Source organism: Drosophila takahashii, chromosome 2R, assembly GCF_030179915.1.
Source record: "Drosophila takahashii strain IR98-3 E-12201 chromosome 2R, DtakHiC1v2, whole genome shotgun sequence".
Classification (NCBI taxonomy): domain Eukaryota; kingdom Metazoa; phylum Arthropoda; class Insecta; order Diptera; family Drosophilidae; genus Drosophila; species Drosophila takahashii.
In genome coordinates, this window is record NC_091679.1 from 42708273 (window position 1) to 42721044 (window position 12772).

Below are 12772 nucleotides of genomic sequence, written 5' to 3' on the forward strand. Positions count from 1 at the left end.
TATTTAGGATATTCAAAATATAACAAGTTTTGCAAATTGTTTATTGTTACAACAAGAAAAATAATAAAATTTCTTAGAAACACCGGTAAAATTTAAAAGCAAAAGATAAGGAATTCATTTATAAAACTGATAAAAGCCTTATTCTTCATCGTCATCATCGCCATAAAAGTGCCAGCTGCAGCGCTCATATGAAAGGTTGTATTGTCCAGGATATGTTTTGAGAGTCCTGTATGTGCTGTTCAAAACATCGGCATATTCGATGACCTTTTCCGGTGTAAAGTTTGAGAGCAGATCTAGATCCCCGTAAATGGCGTACGGGAGGTCATGGTCGTTAAAAGCATCGGCTAGATTGTATAGCAGCTGGAAAAAATAATTTGTTACCTTTTGTTTAGCTTAAAACAAAATTTTTACAAATAAGAGTACTTAATATAATAATAAATAATATAAAAATAATACATACATCCAGAAAGACATATTCCAACGAAGAATCATCGTCGAAATCGTCACTGAGGATGTAGTTGATGGCCGTGGAAACCAAATGGTAGTTGCGAATCTTGGGCAGTCCCTTTGCCTCGCACAGTGCCTTTAGCAACACAATGGCGTCCTGGATATTCTCACCACCGTTTGTGATGTGATATATCTCCGATCTAATATCGCTCACCATAAAGGTGCATCCGTGCGACCGTTTTGGTCCCGGTGCATATTTGGGTACTGCTTGCCAGTCGTAGCCATCAAAGTGAATCTTGATGGCTGGCACAAAGTCGATGGAGAACGTACAGTTCTCCGATTCCGCGGTGATGGTGTGGCTAGTCTGTCGACGTTTATAGCGCAGTTCGTAAAGATCATTGTACCTGCCATATACCGTGCGACCGTGGGCATTCATCAGGATGCCCTTTATCCAAGTTTGCACCTCATCGCGTTTGAGATACCAACGGTTATCGAGCAACGTGTCCTCGGTGAAACTGTTGAATGACGCATCCTTGAAGTCCAAATGCACCATCCCCGGACGATGTTGATCCGGGCGCACGATTATATCTTCGTAAGAGGGAAACTCCAGCACCATCATCACATCGTAATCGCTGCCTGGGCAATGGATTCCCAGAGGTCTGCTGCCTACAATGCACGGAATTATATCAACGGGTTGGTATTACATATTTGTTGTAATGTTTTATTACTTACCAAAATGTAGGGTTTCTACCTGGCACGTAGAGTTCAGCAAATCATTATCCATCACTATTTCATTCATTATAAAATCCCGAACGACGGCAAAATCATAATGGTTTGATGTGCCGTAAAGATCAGAGACAATCTCCTCCAAATGTTGTTCAAAGGTGGAACTCATCTTGGGATTAAAGTTGGTCTAAAAAGAACATAAAAACTCAAATATTTACTTAAATTTTGTTGTTCTTAGTAAATGTATTAGAAATATAGAAGAAAGTTTTCAAATCGGACCACTCATTAAAAAGTTATGAGTAAATAATGAAATTCAAGCAGTGCAAGCAGACGCTTTGCTGCATGCATAACTCACATGAATCAATCAAAATTAAGAGAATATTTTCTTGTATTTATTGTCCATTAATCAATCTGTTTATAAAAATATTCTTCTCGAGGTTCAGTTCTTAATACTTAACAGAAACTTCTTAAAACTAATATACAGAGTATTCAAAGCATAAAAAGTTTGGCAAATTGTTTATTGTAAATTGAAAAGTACGGGCGTGCAAACTTTACGAACGCTTTCATCCAAAATTAAAAGAAAATGTTTATAAATGAGCAAGTGCTTTAATACATTAATCAAAAAGAAAAATAAAAAAAATTCTTAGATACACATTTCTGCTTAATGTTAGGTATTAGAATGGTAAAAGTTTCGATGCGAAAGATTCTGAATGTTATTAATACATTCAAAATTGTCAAAACTTATTTATAAAACTGATTAACCTTATTCGTAATAGTCATCATCGCCATAAAAGTGCCAGTTGCAGCGCTCATAAGAAAGGTTGTCATTGTCAGAATAAAAATTTGGCAAATTGTTTATTGATAATTAAAAATTAAGGGCGTGCAAACTTTACGAACGCTTTCATCCAAAATTAAAAGAAAAAGTTTATATATAGGCAAGTGTTTCAATACATTAATCAAAAAGAAAAATAATAAAAATTCTGAGATAAACATTTCTGCTTAATGTTAGGTATTAGAATGGTAAAAGTTTCGATGCGAAAAGTAAAAAATGTTATTATAACATTCAAAATTGTCAAAACTTATTTATAAAACTGATTAGCCTTATTCGTAATAGTCATCATCGCCATAAAAGTGCCAGCTGCAGCGCTCAAAAGAAAGGTTGTATTTGTCAGGATATGTTTTCAGAGTCCTGAAAGCTCTGTTCAAAACATCGGCATATTCGATGACCTTCAGTGAATTAAAGTTTGAGAGCAGATCTAGATCCCCGTAAATGGCATACGGGAGGTCGTGTTCGTTAAAAGCTTCGGCTAGATTGTACAGTAGCTGGAAAAAATAATACGAGTACTTAAGTATACATACATTATAATAAGAAGTTATATAACTTACACTTAGAAAGACATCTTCCAACGAAAACTCATCGTAATAATCACTGCAGATTAAGTTGATGGCCGTGGAAACCAAATGGTAGTTACGAATCTTGGGCAGGTTGTTCACTTCGCACAGTGCCTTCAGCAACACGATGGCGTCCCGCATGTTCTTACCACCACTAGTGATGTGACGTATCTCCGATTGGACATTGTTCACCATAAAGGTACATTCGTTGAACCATTTTGGTCCCCCTCCATACTTGGGTACTGCTTGACATTCGTATCCATTGAAGTGCATCCTGATGGCTGGCACAAAGTCGATGGAGAACCTATAGTTCTCTGATTCCGCGGTGATGGTGTGGCTAGTCTGTCGACGTTTATAGTGCAGTCGGTAAAGATCATTGTTCATGCCAAATACCGTGCAACCGTGGGCATTAATCAGAATGCTATGCATCAAACTTTGCACGCCTTCCCGCCTAAGGCAGAAACGATTATCCAATAGAGCGTCCTCTGCGAAACTGTCGAATGCCACATTATTGAAGTCCAAATTCACCAGCCCGAAATGATGATAATCCTGCCGCACGATTATATTTTTGTAAGAGGGAAACTTCAGCACCACAAACACGTCGTAATCGCTGTAAGGAGTATGGATTCCCAGAGCTCTGCTGCCTACAATGCACGGAATTATTATTATATATTGGTATCACATCTTTATTTTAATGTTTTATTACTTACCAAAATCCAGGGTTTCTACCTGGCACGTAGAGGTGAGCAATTCATTAGCCCTTACTATGTTATTGATTACAAAATCGCGGACTATGGCAAAATCGCAATGGCTTGATGTGCCGTAAAGATCGGAGGCAATCTCCTCCAAATGTTGTTCAAAGGTACTCATATTTGTACGCAAGATGGTCTAAAAAGAACATGAAAGCACAAATATGTACCTACATTAGTACATTTATATTGCCAAATCAATTAAAAAATAATAATTAAACAAAAAACAGACAAAAATTTAGATACATTCATTTTTTTGGTGGCCAAAACACACATTTTAAATATTGTATGTTTTTTAAAGGATGTTTTTGCGATCCCTTGGCTTAGTTAAAATGGATGTGCAATTGTTTGTAGGTACATTTCTTAAAATATATTTTTATTGAATAATATTTGTAAGTCTCGGTAATTTGAAAAGTGCTTAAAGGGGAAAACCTACACTTTTTTTATAGATGACTATATAAATACTATTTTGAATTATAGTTTCGACTAGCGGTTTAAGTAACTGTTAAGAACATTGAAGGGATGATAAAGAAATGATACGTATGCAAGTTGTGCCTTCGAGAAACTTGAATTTGGTCTTTAACAAATTTGGGAAAATACAAGATAGTTCCTATATAACAATAATCTATATCGTTATTATTGATGATCAAGGAAGTTAGCAGAGGCTAATAAAATAACTCAAATGCCTTTGGGAAACTTGAATTTGGGCTTTAATCAATGTTGCAAATATGCCAACTGGTTGGGTCAACACAAAATACAAAATAGTTCCTGGGGGGTCATATCAGGTGGGTGGTGGGTGGGCGTACAAGTAAGTAAATATGTATTGGCTGCAGATTGCATCAAAACTCCGTTAGGCGGTGTTCATATAAAAATCGCCTACATTATGTAAAAACACACACCAATATGAATGTGTATTATATACATGGGGTTTATACATATATGTAGAGAGGCGTTCGTATATAAACACACATACATACATATGTGCACACGCAAAGCGTTCGCCTACTCCGCAGTCCGGACATCGTTTATCGATTTGCGAAAGGCAACAAAAACACACAGCAACGGCAGCAGCAGCAGCAGCTACAACAAAACAAGCTACAACAACAACCACACAGCTCCACCAGCGGCGGTAGGCCGCTCTCCCCCGCCCCCTCCACCCCTCTCGACGCTCCGTTCCAGCTAGCTGGCATAGACCGAAGCCCATTGCCCGCCCCCTTCCAGGCCAACCACCCCCTGCCCATCCCCCTCCCCTTTCCCACTCTCTTTTTGCGGCACAGCTACACACAAACACACGGCCCACACACACACACATACATACAGACAGGCCTTCGACGTCGAACGCCAAAACGCCCAGCGACCCACTACCCGCCCGCCTGGCCCCCACCACCCCCTCTCCTCATTCCACGAAATACTGCTGCTGTTGCCGTTGCCTTTGTTGTTGTTGTTCTTGTTGTTGCTGCTGCTGTTTGGGGGCTGGCTGTTGATGAAAATGATGATGATGATGGCAAATGGCGATGATGACGTTTGGAGCTGGCAAACCGGGAGCTGTGGGTGCGAAGGAGAGGGGGGGGGAGAGCAAGAGCCGGCCGCCAGGACTTGTGCCAAAAGAGTGAGAGGGACAGAGGGCGCTGCTGCTGCTGCTGTGCGAGTGCGAGTGGGGGCGGGAGAGGCAAAAAGAAGAAGAGGCGAGGAGAGGGGGACAGAGAGACGAGGCGAGACGAGAGAAAAGCGAAAAAATACTTATAATAAAAGCAACAAAAAACCCGCACAAGCTGAAGAGATACAAACGTACATACACACGCAGCCAAAGCGCACAAACTCACACAGAAACATACATACACCTACAGGCGCCGTCGTCGTCGCCTGGCTAAAATATTCGCCAGTGTATGTGTGAGTGTGTGTGTTAGTTTGGAAGGAGCCAAAGCCAAAGCGGTAGGTAAGTTAACTGGTCGTAGGTTCGCAACAACAAAACCAGAGTCGCAGCAGCAGCACAAGAAGAAGAGGAGCAAGTGGGGCAAGGGGTGAGATATGAGGAACGGGGGAGCTGAAAGAGACGGATCGATGGAGCCACTTCGCTGAGCCAGAAGCGGACCCAAAGGTGGGACTGAAAGGGGGTTCAACTAGAGACATGTAGTTCCCCTTAAAAATGAACGTTATATCTACGCGAAATGTTAAAGGGGGGACTTATTTTAAGCAAAGCTAAGAAAAAGAATTGTCTTTCCTTGATTAAATGCCACTTAAATTATCTTCATTTATATATTTTCCTTAAAAGTTATTTCCTAAAATATATTTAAGCCCCCCTTTTATCTTTACTCCACTTACGCCCCTGGGCTGGCTCGCCCACTCTTGTGCTTTGCTCATCCTGCTCTCCCTCCGCCTCCCCACCACTCCCCCTTTCTTGCAATCACTCTACCCCTCCTCTCTCTCCACCCGAACTCTCCTTCTCTCCATCTCTCTCAAGATGCTGTACTAGCGGTACAAAAAGCTCTCTTGAGTCAAACTGATAAGGATAAGAAGATCACTCTCTCTGTATCCAAGAGCGCTCTCTCTTTCTCGCGCCGCGAATTTCTATCGAAATGATATCCTTTCGATACATTTCTTGTGCTTAAGCTATGACCTTGAACTTGGCTTGATGGCGGGCACGTGATAATCAACAGTTTCTCCTTCGTGTTGCATTTAAAAATGCATTTAAGCTGCTTTTGCAGCACATTTCGCCTGCCACAAAAGTGCGGGCAGCATCGCAATTTTGTCGCGCTTGGTTTTTGTATCCAACCAGCGAAGCATATATGTATATAGAAATACACATACATACGTACAAAACACTAGTGTTGCACTAGCCCTCCGGTTTGCGTTTTTTTCTTGTTGTTTTTGCTTTTATGCCTGGTGGGCGGTTAGCGCTGGAGCGGTGCGAACGCCCATGTCGACCCACCCCCTCCTCCTCTCCCTCGTTTTCATCATGATGAGCTTGCCTCTGCTTGTTCTTGTTCTTCTTTACACGTCCTCCAACGACGTTCGCTGTTGGGGCCCCGCTTTTGTTGTTGTTGTTGTTGGTTCGGGCTGTCTATGCCTGTGTGTGTGTGTGGCTCCGTGTCTGTGTGTGTGAGTGTGCGCGCGCGGCGGGAGGTGGGGGCGTGGCGGCAGGCAGGCAGGGCATGGGCGGCCAGCAGGGGGAGCGGTGGAGTGGGGAGCGTACTTGTGTGTGCATGCAGCTCGTCGGCGGCGTCGTCGTCGTCGTCGTTTCATTCAAGTGTCCAACGTTTGCCGGAGCGGTCGCACACAGAACGGTAGTCGGACGGTTGGCAGATTCAGATTCGCTCTCTCTCGCGAGCTTACTCTCCCGCTCTCTCGGTTTACTGTTGTTGTGATTCAAAGGAAAAGGCTCCTGGTAATAATAAGGAGCTTGCGATACCGTTAGCCTCGAACCACCGAAAGCACCGTTAGCAGCATGAAGGATGTGAAAGTGGCGCGCGCAATCAGCGAGTCCTCGACGACGTCTGATAACACCTCCGATTTCATCGAGATCGTCAAGAAGTACGATGTGGTGTACAACAATCACAATCCGGATTACAAGAACGTCGAGGTGAAGCTGAAGGTGTGGACGCAAATCGCCGATGAGATAGGTCTTTCAGTGGGTAGGTAGAAAATCCTAGTAGCACCCTACTAAACCCCCTCCCCCACCACCCCCTCTCTAAAAAGGAGGCGCAGGAAATTGAATTACGTAGAACCCACGCACACTCATACATATTTATATACCACCTATGTATATATGTACCTGAAAGCGGCCAAACTCAAACCGCCCGGCCTGATATTTTTCGTACGCTGGTACATATATAGTATATAGAAAACGTACATGTTCGCCTGCGTGTGTGTGTTGGAGTGCGGTCGGCAAATTGCAGCGAGAAGCAGAAACAAAAAAAAAATAAAAAGGAAAACACACTGGCACGCAGAAAAAACAAACAAAAACAGTCCCAGAGCGAAAACTGCGCGCTCTCTGATGCTGAGAGAGAGCGAGAAAGGGAGAGATATCGGGCTGGTGGGGCGGGGGAGCGGGCGGCAGTGGGAGTGGGCGGCAGGCGAGAGCTTTTCAAAACAAAAACATTGCGCACGGCATTGCCAGGTGCGAATTTGGAGCCAAAACAAGCAACCACCTGTGCTAAACTTTTAATTAATTTTATAGTAGAAACTAAAAATTAAACTTTAAATTAAAAAAAAAAACGTATATAAAAATAGACAACTTTTTTCTAAGAAACTTTTTTTACTTTTTCTTGAAACACCCTGTATTGCCCTCTACTTCATTCTCTCTGATTCGCTCTCTCTCATAAACATAAACATCTTTCGTTTGTTATTATTGCATCGCCGGCATAAATTTTTTGCTGTTGTTGCATTTTCCTTTCAATCAAGCGGGATTCAAATTTCCAAGAACTTCACTTTAAACTCTTTAGCATAGAAGATTAAAAAGAATACTACGCATATAATATACAGATAAACTTATACATATATGTATGTACAAGTGTTCGTGGAAATGCACTTTAGTCAATGAGCTTACGTTTATCAATTCCAACAGAACTTGAATTCCGGGAATCACAAGAATTATAAGTACTTATGTATAAAAACTTACCAGCGTTTAAATTATTGTTTGTTTAGTTTATTAGCACTGTAGATTCAGTTTTTTGTATGATGTCGGCCAACACAATTAAAGATCTTTTAATTGCGTTGCTTTAAAAAGCGCCTGCAGCTCGCGTGATTTTGGAATTCAACTGAATTAAAATCCCGGATAATAATAGGGCAGTATTTGACAGTTCTATTCCCTGGAAATGCATTTCGTAGGCTTTGAAAGGCGGTCACACTTTTGCAGGTTTTGAATTTGAATTTAAAAATTAAGCTATGATAACAAATATACACGAATTAACAAAACAAAGGAGTGACTATAAACAATTGTGCTCTATAACACCATAATTATTATAACAGTTTTATATAATTGAAAACCCAAATTCAAATAGTTCAAACTTTAAAGTAATGAATTCTAGTTCTATTATAAAAAATAAATCAAACAAAATAAATACAAATTTAATTTCCCTATCTTAACTTCTCAATTAACATTTATTTTACAGAAGCCTCGAAGCGGAAATGGAAAAACCTAAGGGACAGCTATACCAAGTATCTCCGCTCGTTTCGCGTGGGCACCAAGACGTCCAAGAAGTACCAGTACTGGGCCCATGCGGACCACATGGATTTCCTCAAGCCCTTCCAGGGACCGGGCAGGTACATAACTGATCCTAACTATTAATAACCGAACCAAATTCATATCCCTAACTAAACTTTCAGAAACTCCGCTAATGGAAATGGAAAATCCAACGACGAGGACGACACAGAGTGTGATTTTGGCTACCAGGTGCTGGCCAAGGCAGCCAGCAGCAATGGAGGCGAGGAGGAGCTGAAGATCACCATAGCCACGGCATCGGCGGGCTGTTCGTCCATAGGAACGCACACGGTTAATACTTATACGACCGCCTTGAGCAGCACTTCGGCCCCTGCCCCGACCTCCAGTGTGGGCGTGGCCACGCCCCCGAATATAATCTCCCCCGGCGGAAACGCAGGAGGAGGATCGGTAGCGCCACCACAAATCCACAATAGCAATAGCAATGGCAGCGCCACCGGCAGTCTCAACTGCGCTGCAGTGGCTCCGCTCAGTTCGATGACCCCACCGGCGGCCACCAGCACCAGTGGCTGCAATTCCGCCGTCGTCCTGCCCCTGCCCATCTCACCCGCATCCTCGGCAGCCGCCGCTGCAGCCGCCGCCGTCAGCAAGGCGAATGCCAATGCCCTCGCCTCGCTGGCCAATCACCTGCCCATGGGCTTGGGTGTGGGCGGCCTGGCCCAGCAGATGTTTCCCCTGGCCACGCTCAAGGCGGCGGCAGTGGCCGCTGGTCTACCGCTTCCCCCGACGATCACGCCGCCAGGTTGCAGCTCCTCCAGCAGCAATGGTCAGCAGAGCAATGTGGGCTGCCTGATCATCGAACCGCATCTCTTTGCGGCGGCGGATAACTTCAAGAAGGAGTTGACAGCCGCAGCGGCAGCCGGAGCTCCGCTGGGATTATTCCAGAACCTGGCCAACCAAGTGCAGAATGCGAATCGCTTGAATGGCGGCGTTAATCTACCTTTGATAGGTACTCCCACGCCGCCACCGCCGCCGCCGTCAGCGCCACCAGCTGCCAAAGTGCGAAGGGTGCAGCCTTCGCCGCAAACTACGGCCATAAATCTCAGCTGCTCGGGGGCACAGAACTCGGGACAAATGCAGCCACAGCAGCCCATGCAGATGCCACAACAGCAACAGCAACAGTCGTCGCCGGCGAAAACGCGCAAGATCTGCGATCCGCGCTTCCCCAGCGACTGGGATGTTTCCGCCGTGCTGCAGGCCAACCGGGAACTGGACGCCAACACGCTGTTCTTCCTGAGTCTCAGTCGCCAGGTGCGCGCCATGCCCATGAAGTTCCAGTCGCTGGCCAAGATGCGATGCATGCGAATTGTGAGTGATTTGGAGCTGGAGCTGGAGAACTTTGACTGCAACGGCGGAGCTCCGCCGCCCGACGACTCGGGTGGGGGAGCCGGGAATCTCAAGTACTGCAGCATAGATACGCCGCCACCGCCGCCGCAGGATGGATCCGTGGTGCTACTCCCGCCACCAGTCGCCACCGAGGGCTCCACGGAGCACTTTGTGTATGTGATGTCGCCGTCGCGCGTGGAGAGCATGATCGACATCTCCTCCGACGAGGAGGCGACCATGAACGGGCTGTCCTCGGGCGGCGGACAGGCTTAGGCGTAGTCTATTCGTACAAGTTATCTCTAAATTAAACTTAAATTAATCTCAAATAGATGTAGTTTTTGTCGATCTTTTTATTTGTTGGGGTGGCGGCTGATGATCCTCTGCTTATGGTGTACAAAATGTGGAAAAATCTCTTGGTATCGCTGCGCCAAAAATGAAGCTACATGATTTTTGTTTTTAGTGCGAATGAATTTCATTCAAGGAATCGATGACGAAGGCATCCTAAGACTGCACCTTGCCCTTGGTGGTGAAGGCGAAGTAGGCGAAGCCGCCGACCAGGAAGGCGGCCAGCAGCTCGGCCTTGATCCAGGGTCCCTTGTAGGCGCCCTTGGTGGGCACGGAGATGTCGAGCAGGGATTTCACCGAGGAGACCTTGTCGCCATCACGCTGGGCCTTGCGCACATTGGCATAGCCGTCCTCGTCGAAGAGGCGCACCTGCACGTTGCCGCTGCTGCCCTGCTTGATGTCCTCCACCCAGCTCACCTGTAGGAAGCCGTTAGTTCATGGTTTCTGGCGGGGATTAGGGCGAATCCTTACCTGGTACTTGTCGTCGCCCACCTTGGCCACGGGCACCACCTTGCCGCAGGGGAACTCGGCGAACAGGCTGGCCGGAGCCGAGCCGCTGCACTGCAGCGTGAACTCGCCCACATGGGCCAGCTGGGTGAGAATCGTGGCATCCTGGGTGCTGAAGGAGCTCACGGTGGCCTTGCAGCTGCCGTAGACGCCGGACGCGCAGACGGCGGCCATGAGGCAGATGGCGAACAGTTGACGGGACATCTTGTTGGGGTTTCGCGGTGGTTTTAATTGAGGAATCTTCGGAATCAGCGGAACTCGGCGGCTATCCAACTCGGAACTTTCTTTCTCTATGAAGCGAACGCCACGACAGCACACATACGTCACTTGACAGCTCAGAAAATCCGACAGCCGAAGTCTGCGGCGGGCGATGGTCACACTGGGCGCAGCCAGGGATGGCAACTATCGGTTAAAATTCGGCTATAAAATAGCTATAAATATAGATTTTTAATATAACAATAAATAATGTTGGGAGTTTTCGATATAATTAGTTTTTATAACCTTGTTTTTAAAGTTTAACTTAACATTCTTTATAATAATATGTTATTATGGACATTTTTTATATATCTCGATTTTATAAGGATGTTTTACAGGTTTACAAACATCGGTTAAAGAAATAGCTATAAAATAATTAAAAATATATTTTTTTAAAATTACTATTAAATTGGAATTATGTTATGTTTTACAGCTTCACATACATTGGTTAAAAAATAGCAATAAAAAAGTATAAAATATTTTATAAGGAAGTATAAAATAAAAGTATAAAATATTTTTTTATTGCATTACAATTAAGTTGGAATTAGCTAAAAAATAGTTTAAAATTTTTTTTGTTTGTGAATTACAATTAAATTGGAATTATAAAATATAAAAAAATTTAAATTAATTTTTTGTGAATTACACTTAAATTGGAAATATGATCAGTAATTATTTTAAAACTAGATTTCAAAAATATTATTTATTTATTTATTCGAGTATTAAACCAGTTTTTGTCACAAAATTTCTAATCTAAATTTGTTAACTCGTAAAGGGGAGTTTTTGTTTTATTATTGTTATTATAGTATCAATTAAATAACCATTTAAAATAAGTACGGATTATTTATGTATTAGTTTTCAAAATCGATATATAATTATTCACTACGCCCAATAATTATACTTAATTGACATCCACTTGTTAAAAATACGAATATCGTGTAACGTTGGCTTAACAAATAATCTAATATCATGAAAACCATTTAAACATGTCGGATTAATGTAAGTAAAAGGTGATAATGGGAAGCGTTTTGCTATATAAAGATAGGTAAACGAATTTAATTTTAGAGTGAATTTCTGAATCGTTTTCTTGTCATGATGTTGACGTTGTTCGTTTGTCTAATGGTGATCCCAGAAGCACTGGTAATATTAAATTATAAAATAGGAAAATAAATAAAAATAGTTCTGAAGCCAATTGACGTTCTAATAATTATTTCAGTTATACAAAAACCAAAAACCCTATGATGCGACCTTTTTATCCCTCACCTGGAGCGAAAACGCAAAACCATGTGACTTCACTAAACTTCGGGTGATTGGCCGCGAACGTTTAGTCAATGGGACTTTTGAAATTCTCGAGGATATTGATGATGAGCACTATAAATTCTCTTGTGATTATTATTCCGATGCGCTACGAAATTCTTTAAGGATGAAGAGCTTGTTGGATCTTACAATTTTACAGTCTCCATTGATCCCCGTTCTTTTTATACCCGTTACTCGTAGAGTAAAAGGGTATATTGTATTCGTGCAAAAGTATGTAACAGGTAGAAGGAAGCGTTTCCGACCCCATAAAGTATATATATTCTTGATCAGGATCACTAGCCGAGTCGATCTAGCCATGTCCGTCTGTCCGTCTGTCCGTCTGTCTGTCTGTCTGTCTGTCCGTCTGTCCGTATGAACGCTGAGATCTCGGAAACTATAGAAGCTAGAAGATTGGCATTTTGCATGCAGATTCTAGGAATTCCTACGCAGCGCAAGTTTGTTTCAAAATGGTGCCACGCCCCCTCTAACGCCCACCATCGCTTATATACGATTT

At 43.3% G+C, this 12772-nt stretch overlaps 3 protein-coding genes across 4 annotated transcripts; 1 reads left to right on the top strand and 2 right to left on the bottom strand.

Moving 5' to 3' along the window:
- Positions 1 to 3: 3 nt before the first annotated feature.
- LOC108055687 (cyclic GMP-AMP synthase-like receptor 1) lies at positions 4 to 8090 on the bottom strand. 2 transcript variants are annotated; one of them, XM_017139131.3, is made up of 4 exons: positions 7933 to 8090; positions 1180 to 1360; positions 461 to 1113; positions 4 to 360 (listed from the first exon to the last, which is right to left on the bottom strand). In XM_017139131.3, exons 2-4 carry the CDS (start codon positions 1340 to 1342, stop codon positions 139 to 141), a joined length of 1038 nt encoding a protein of 345 aa, XP_016994620.2. In that variant the 5' UTR covers positions 1343 to 1360; positions 7933 to 8090; the 3' UTR covers positions 4 to 138. The 2 variants fall into 2 exon arrangements, with proteins under 2 accessions (XP_016994620.2, XP_070070287.1); XM_070214186.1 differs by lacking the exons at positions 4 to 360; positions 461 to 1113; positions 1180 to 1360 and adding exons at positions 1534 to 2496; positions 2560 to 3209; positions 3276 to 3453 and having other exon boundaries at positions 7933 to 8089.
- LOC108055685 (uncharacterized) lies at positions 6483 to 10192 on the top strand. The gene is made up of 3 exons (XM_017139128.3): positions 6483 to 6946; positions 8426 to 8576; positions 8640 to 10192. Exons 1-3 carry the CDS (start codon positions 6760 to 6762, stop codon positions 10129 to 10131), a joined length of 1830 nt encoding a protein of 609 aa, XP_016994617.2. The 5' UTR covers positions 6483 to 6759; the 3' UTR covers positions 10132 to 10192.
- Tapdelta (Translocon-associated protein delta) lies at positions 10191 to 11032 on the bottom strand. Its single transcript, XM_017139135.3, has 2 exons — positions 10675 to 11032; positions 10191 to 10620 (listed from the first exon to the last, which is right to left on the bottom strand). Exons 1-2 carry the CDS (start codon positions 10912 to 10914, stop codon positions 10360 to 10362), a joined length of 501 nt encoding a protein of 166 aa, XP_016994624.1. The 5' UTR covers positions 10915 to 11032; the 3' UTR covers positions 10191 to 10359.
- Positions 11033 to 12772: the final 1740 nt, after the last annotated feature.

Excerpts from the sequence above, each read along its gene's own strand:
- LOC108055687 (XM_017139131.3), bottom strand. The coding sequence starts at position 1,342 with ATGAGTTCCACCTTTGAACAACATTTGGAGGAGATTGTCTCTGATCTT. Across the intron at positions 1,114-1,179 it reads GGTAGAAACCCTACATTTTG|GCAGCAGACCTCTGGGAATC; the intron begins GTAAGTAATAAA and ends CGTGCATTGTAG. Across the intron at positions 361-460 it reads TGGAATATGTCTTTCTGGAT|CTGCTATACAATCTAGCCGA; the intron begins GTATGTATTATT and ends TATTTTTTCCAG.
- LOC108055685 (XM_017139128.3), top strand. The coding sequence starts at position 6,760 with ATGAAGGATGTGAAAGTGGCGCGCGCAATCAGCGAGTCCTCGACGACG. Across the intron at positions 6,947-8,425 it reads TGAGATAGGTCTTTCAGTGG|AAGCCTCGAAGCGGAAATGG; the intron begins GTAGGTAGAAAA and ends TTTATTTTACAG. Across the intron at positions 8,577-8,639 it reads CCCTTCCAGGGACCGGGCAG|AAACTCCGCTAATGGAAATG; the intron begins GTACATAACTGA and ends CTAAACTTTCAG.
- Tapdelta (XM_017139135.3), bottom strand. The coding sequence starts at position 10,914 with ATGTCCCGTCAACTGTTCGCCATCTGCCTCATGGCCGCCGTCTGCGCG. Across the intron at positions 10,621-10,674 it reads TGGGCGACGACAAGTACCAG|GTGAGCTGGGTGGAGGACAT; the intron begins GTAAGGATTCGC and ends GGCTTCCTACAG.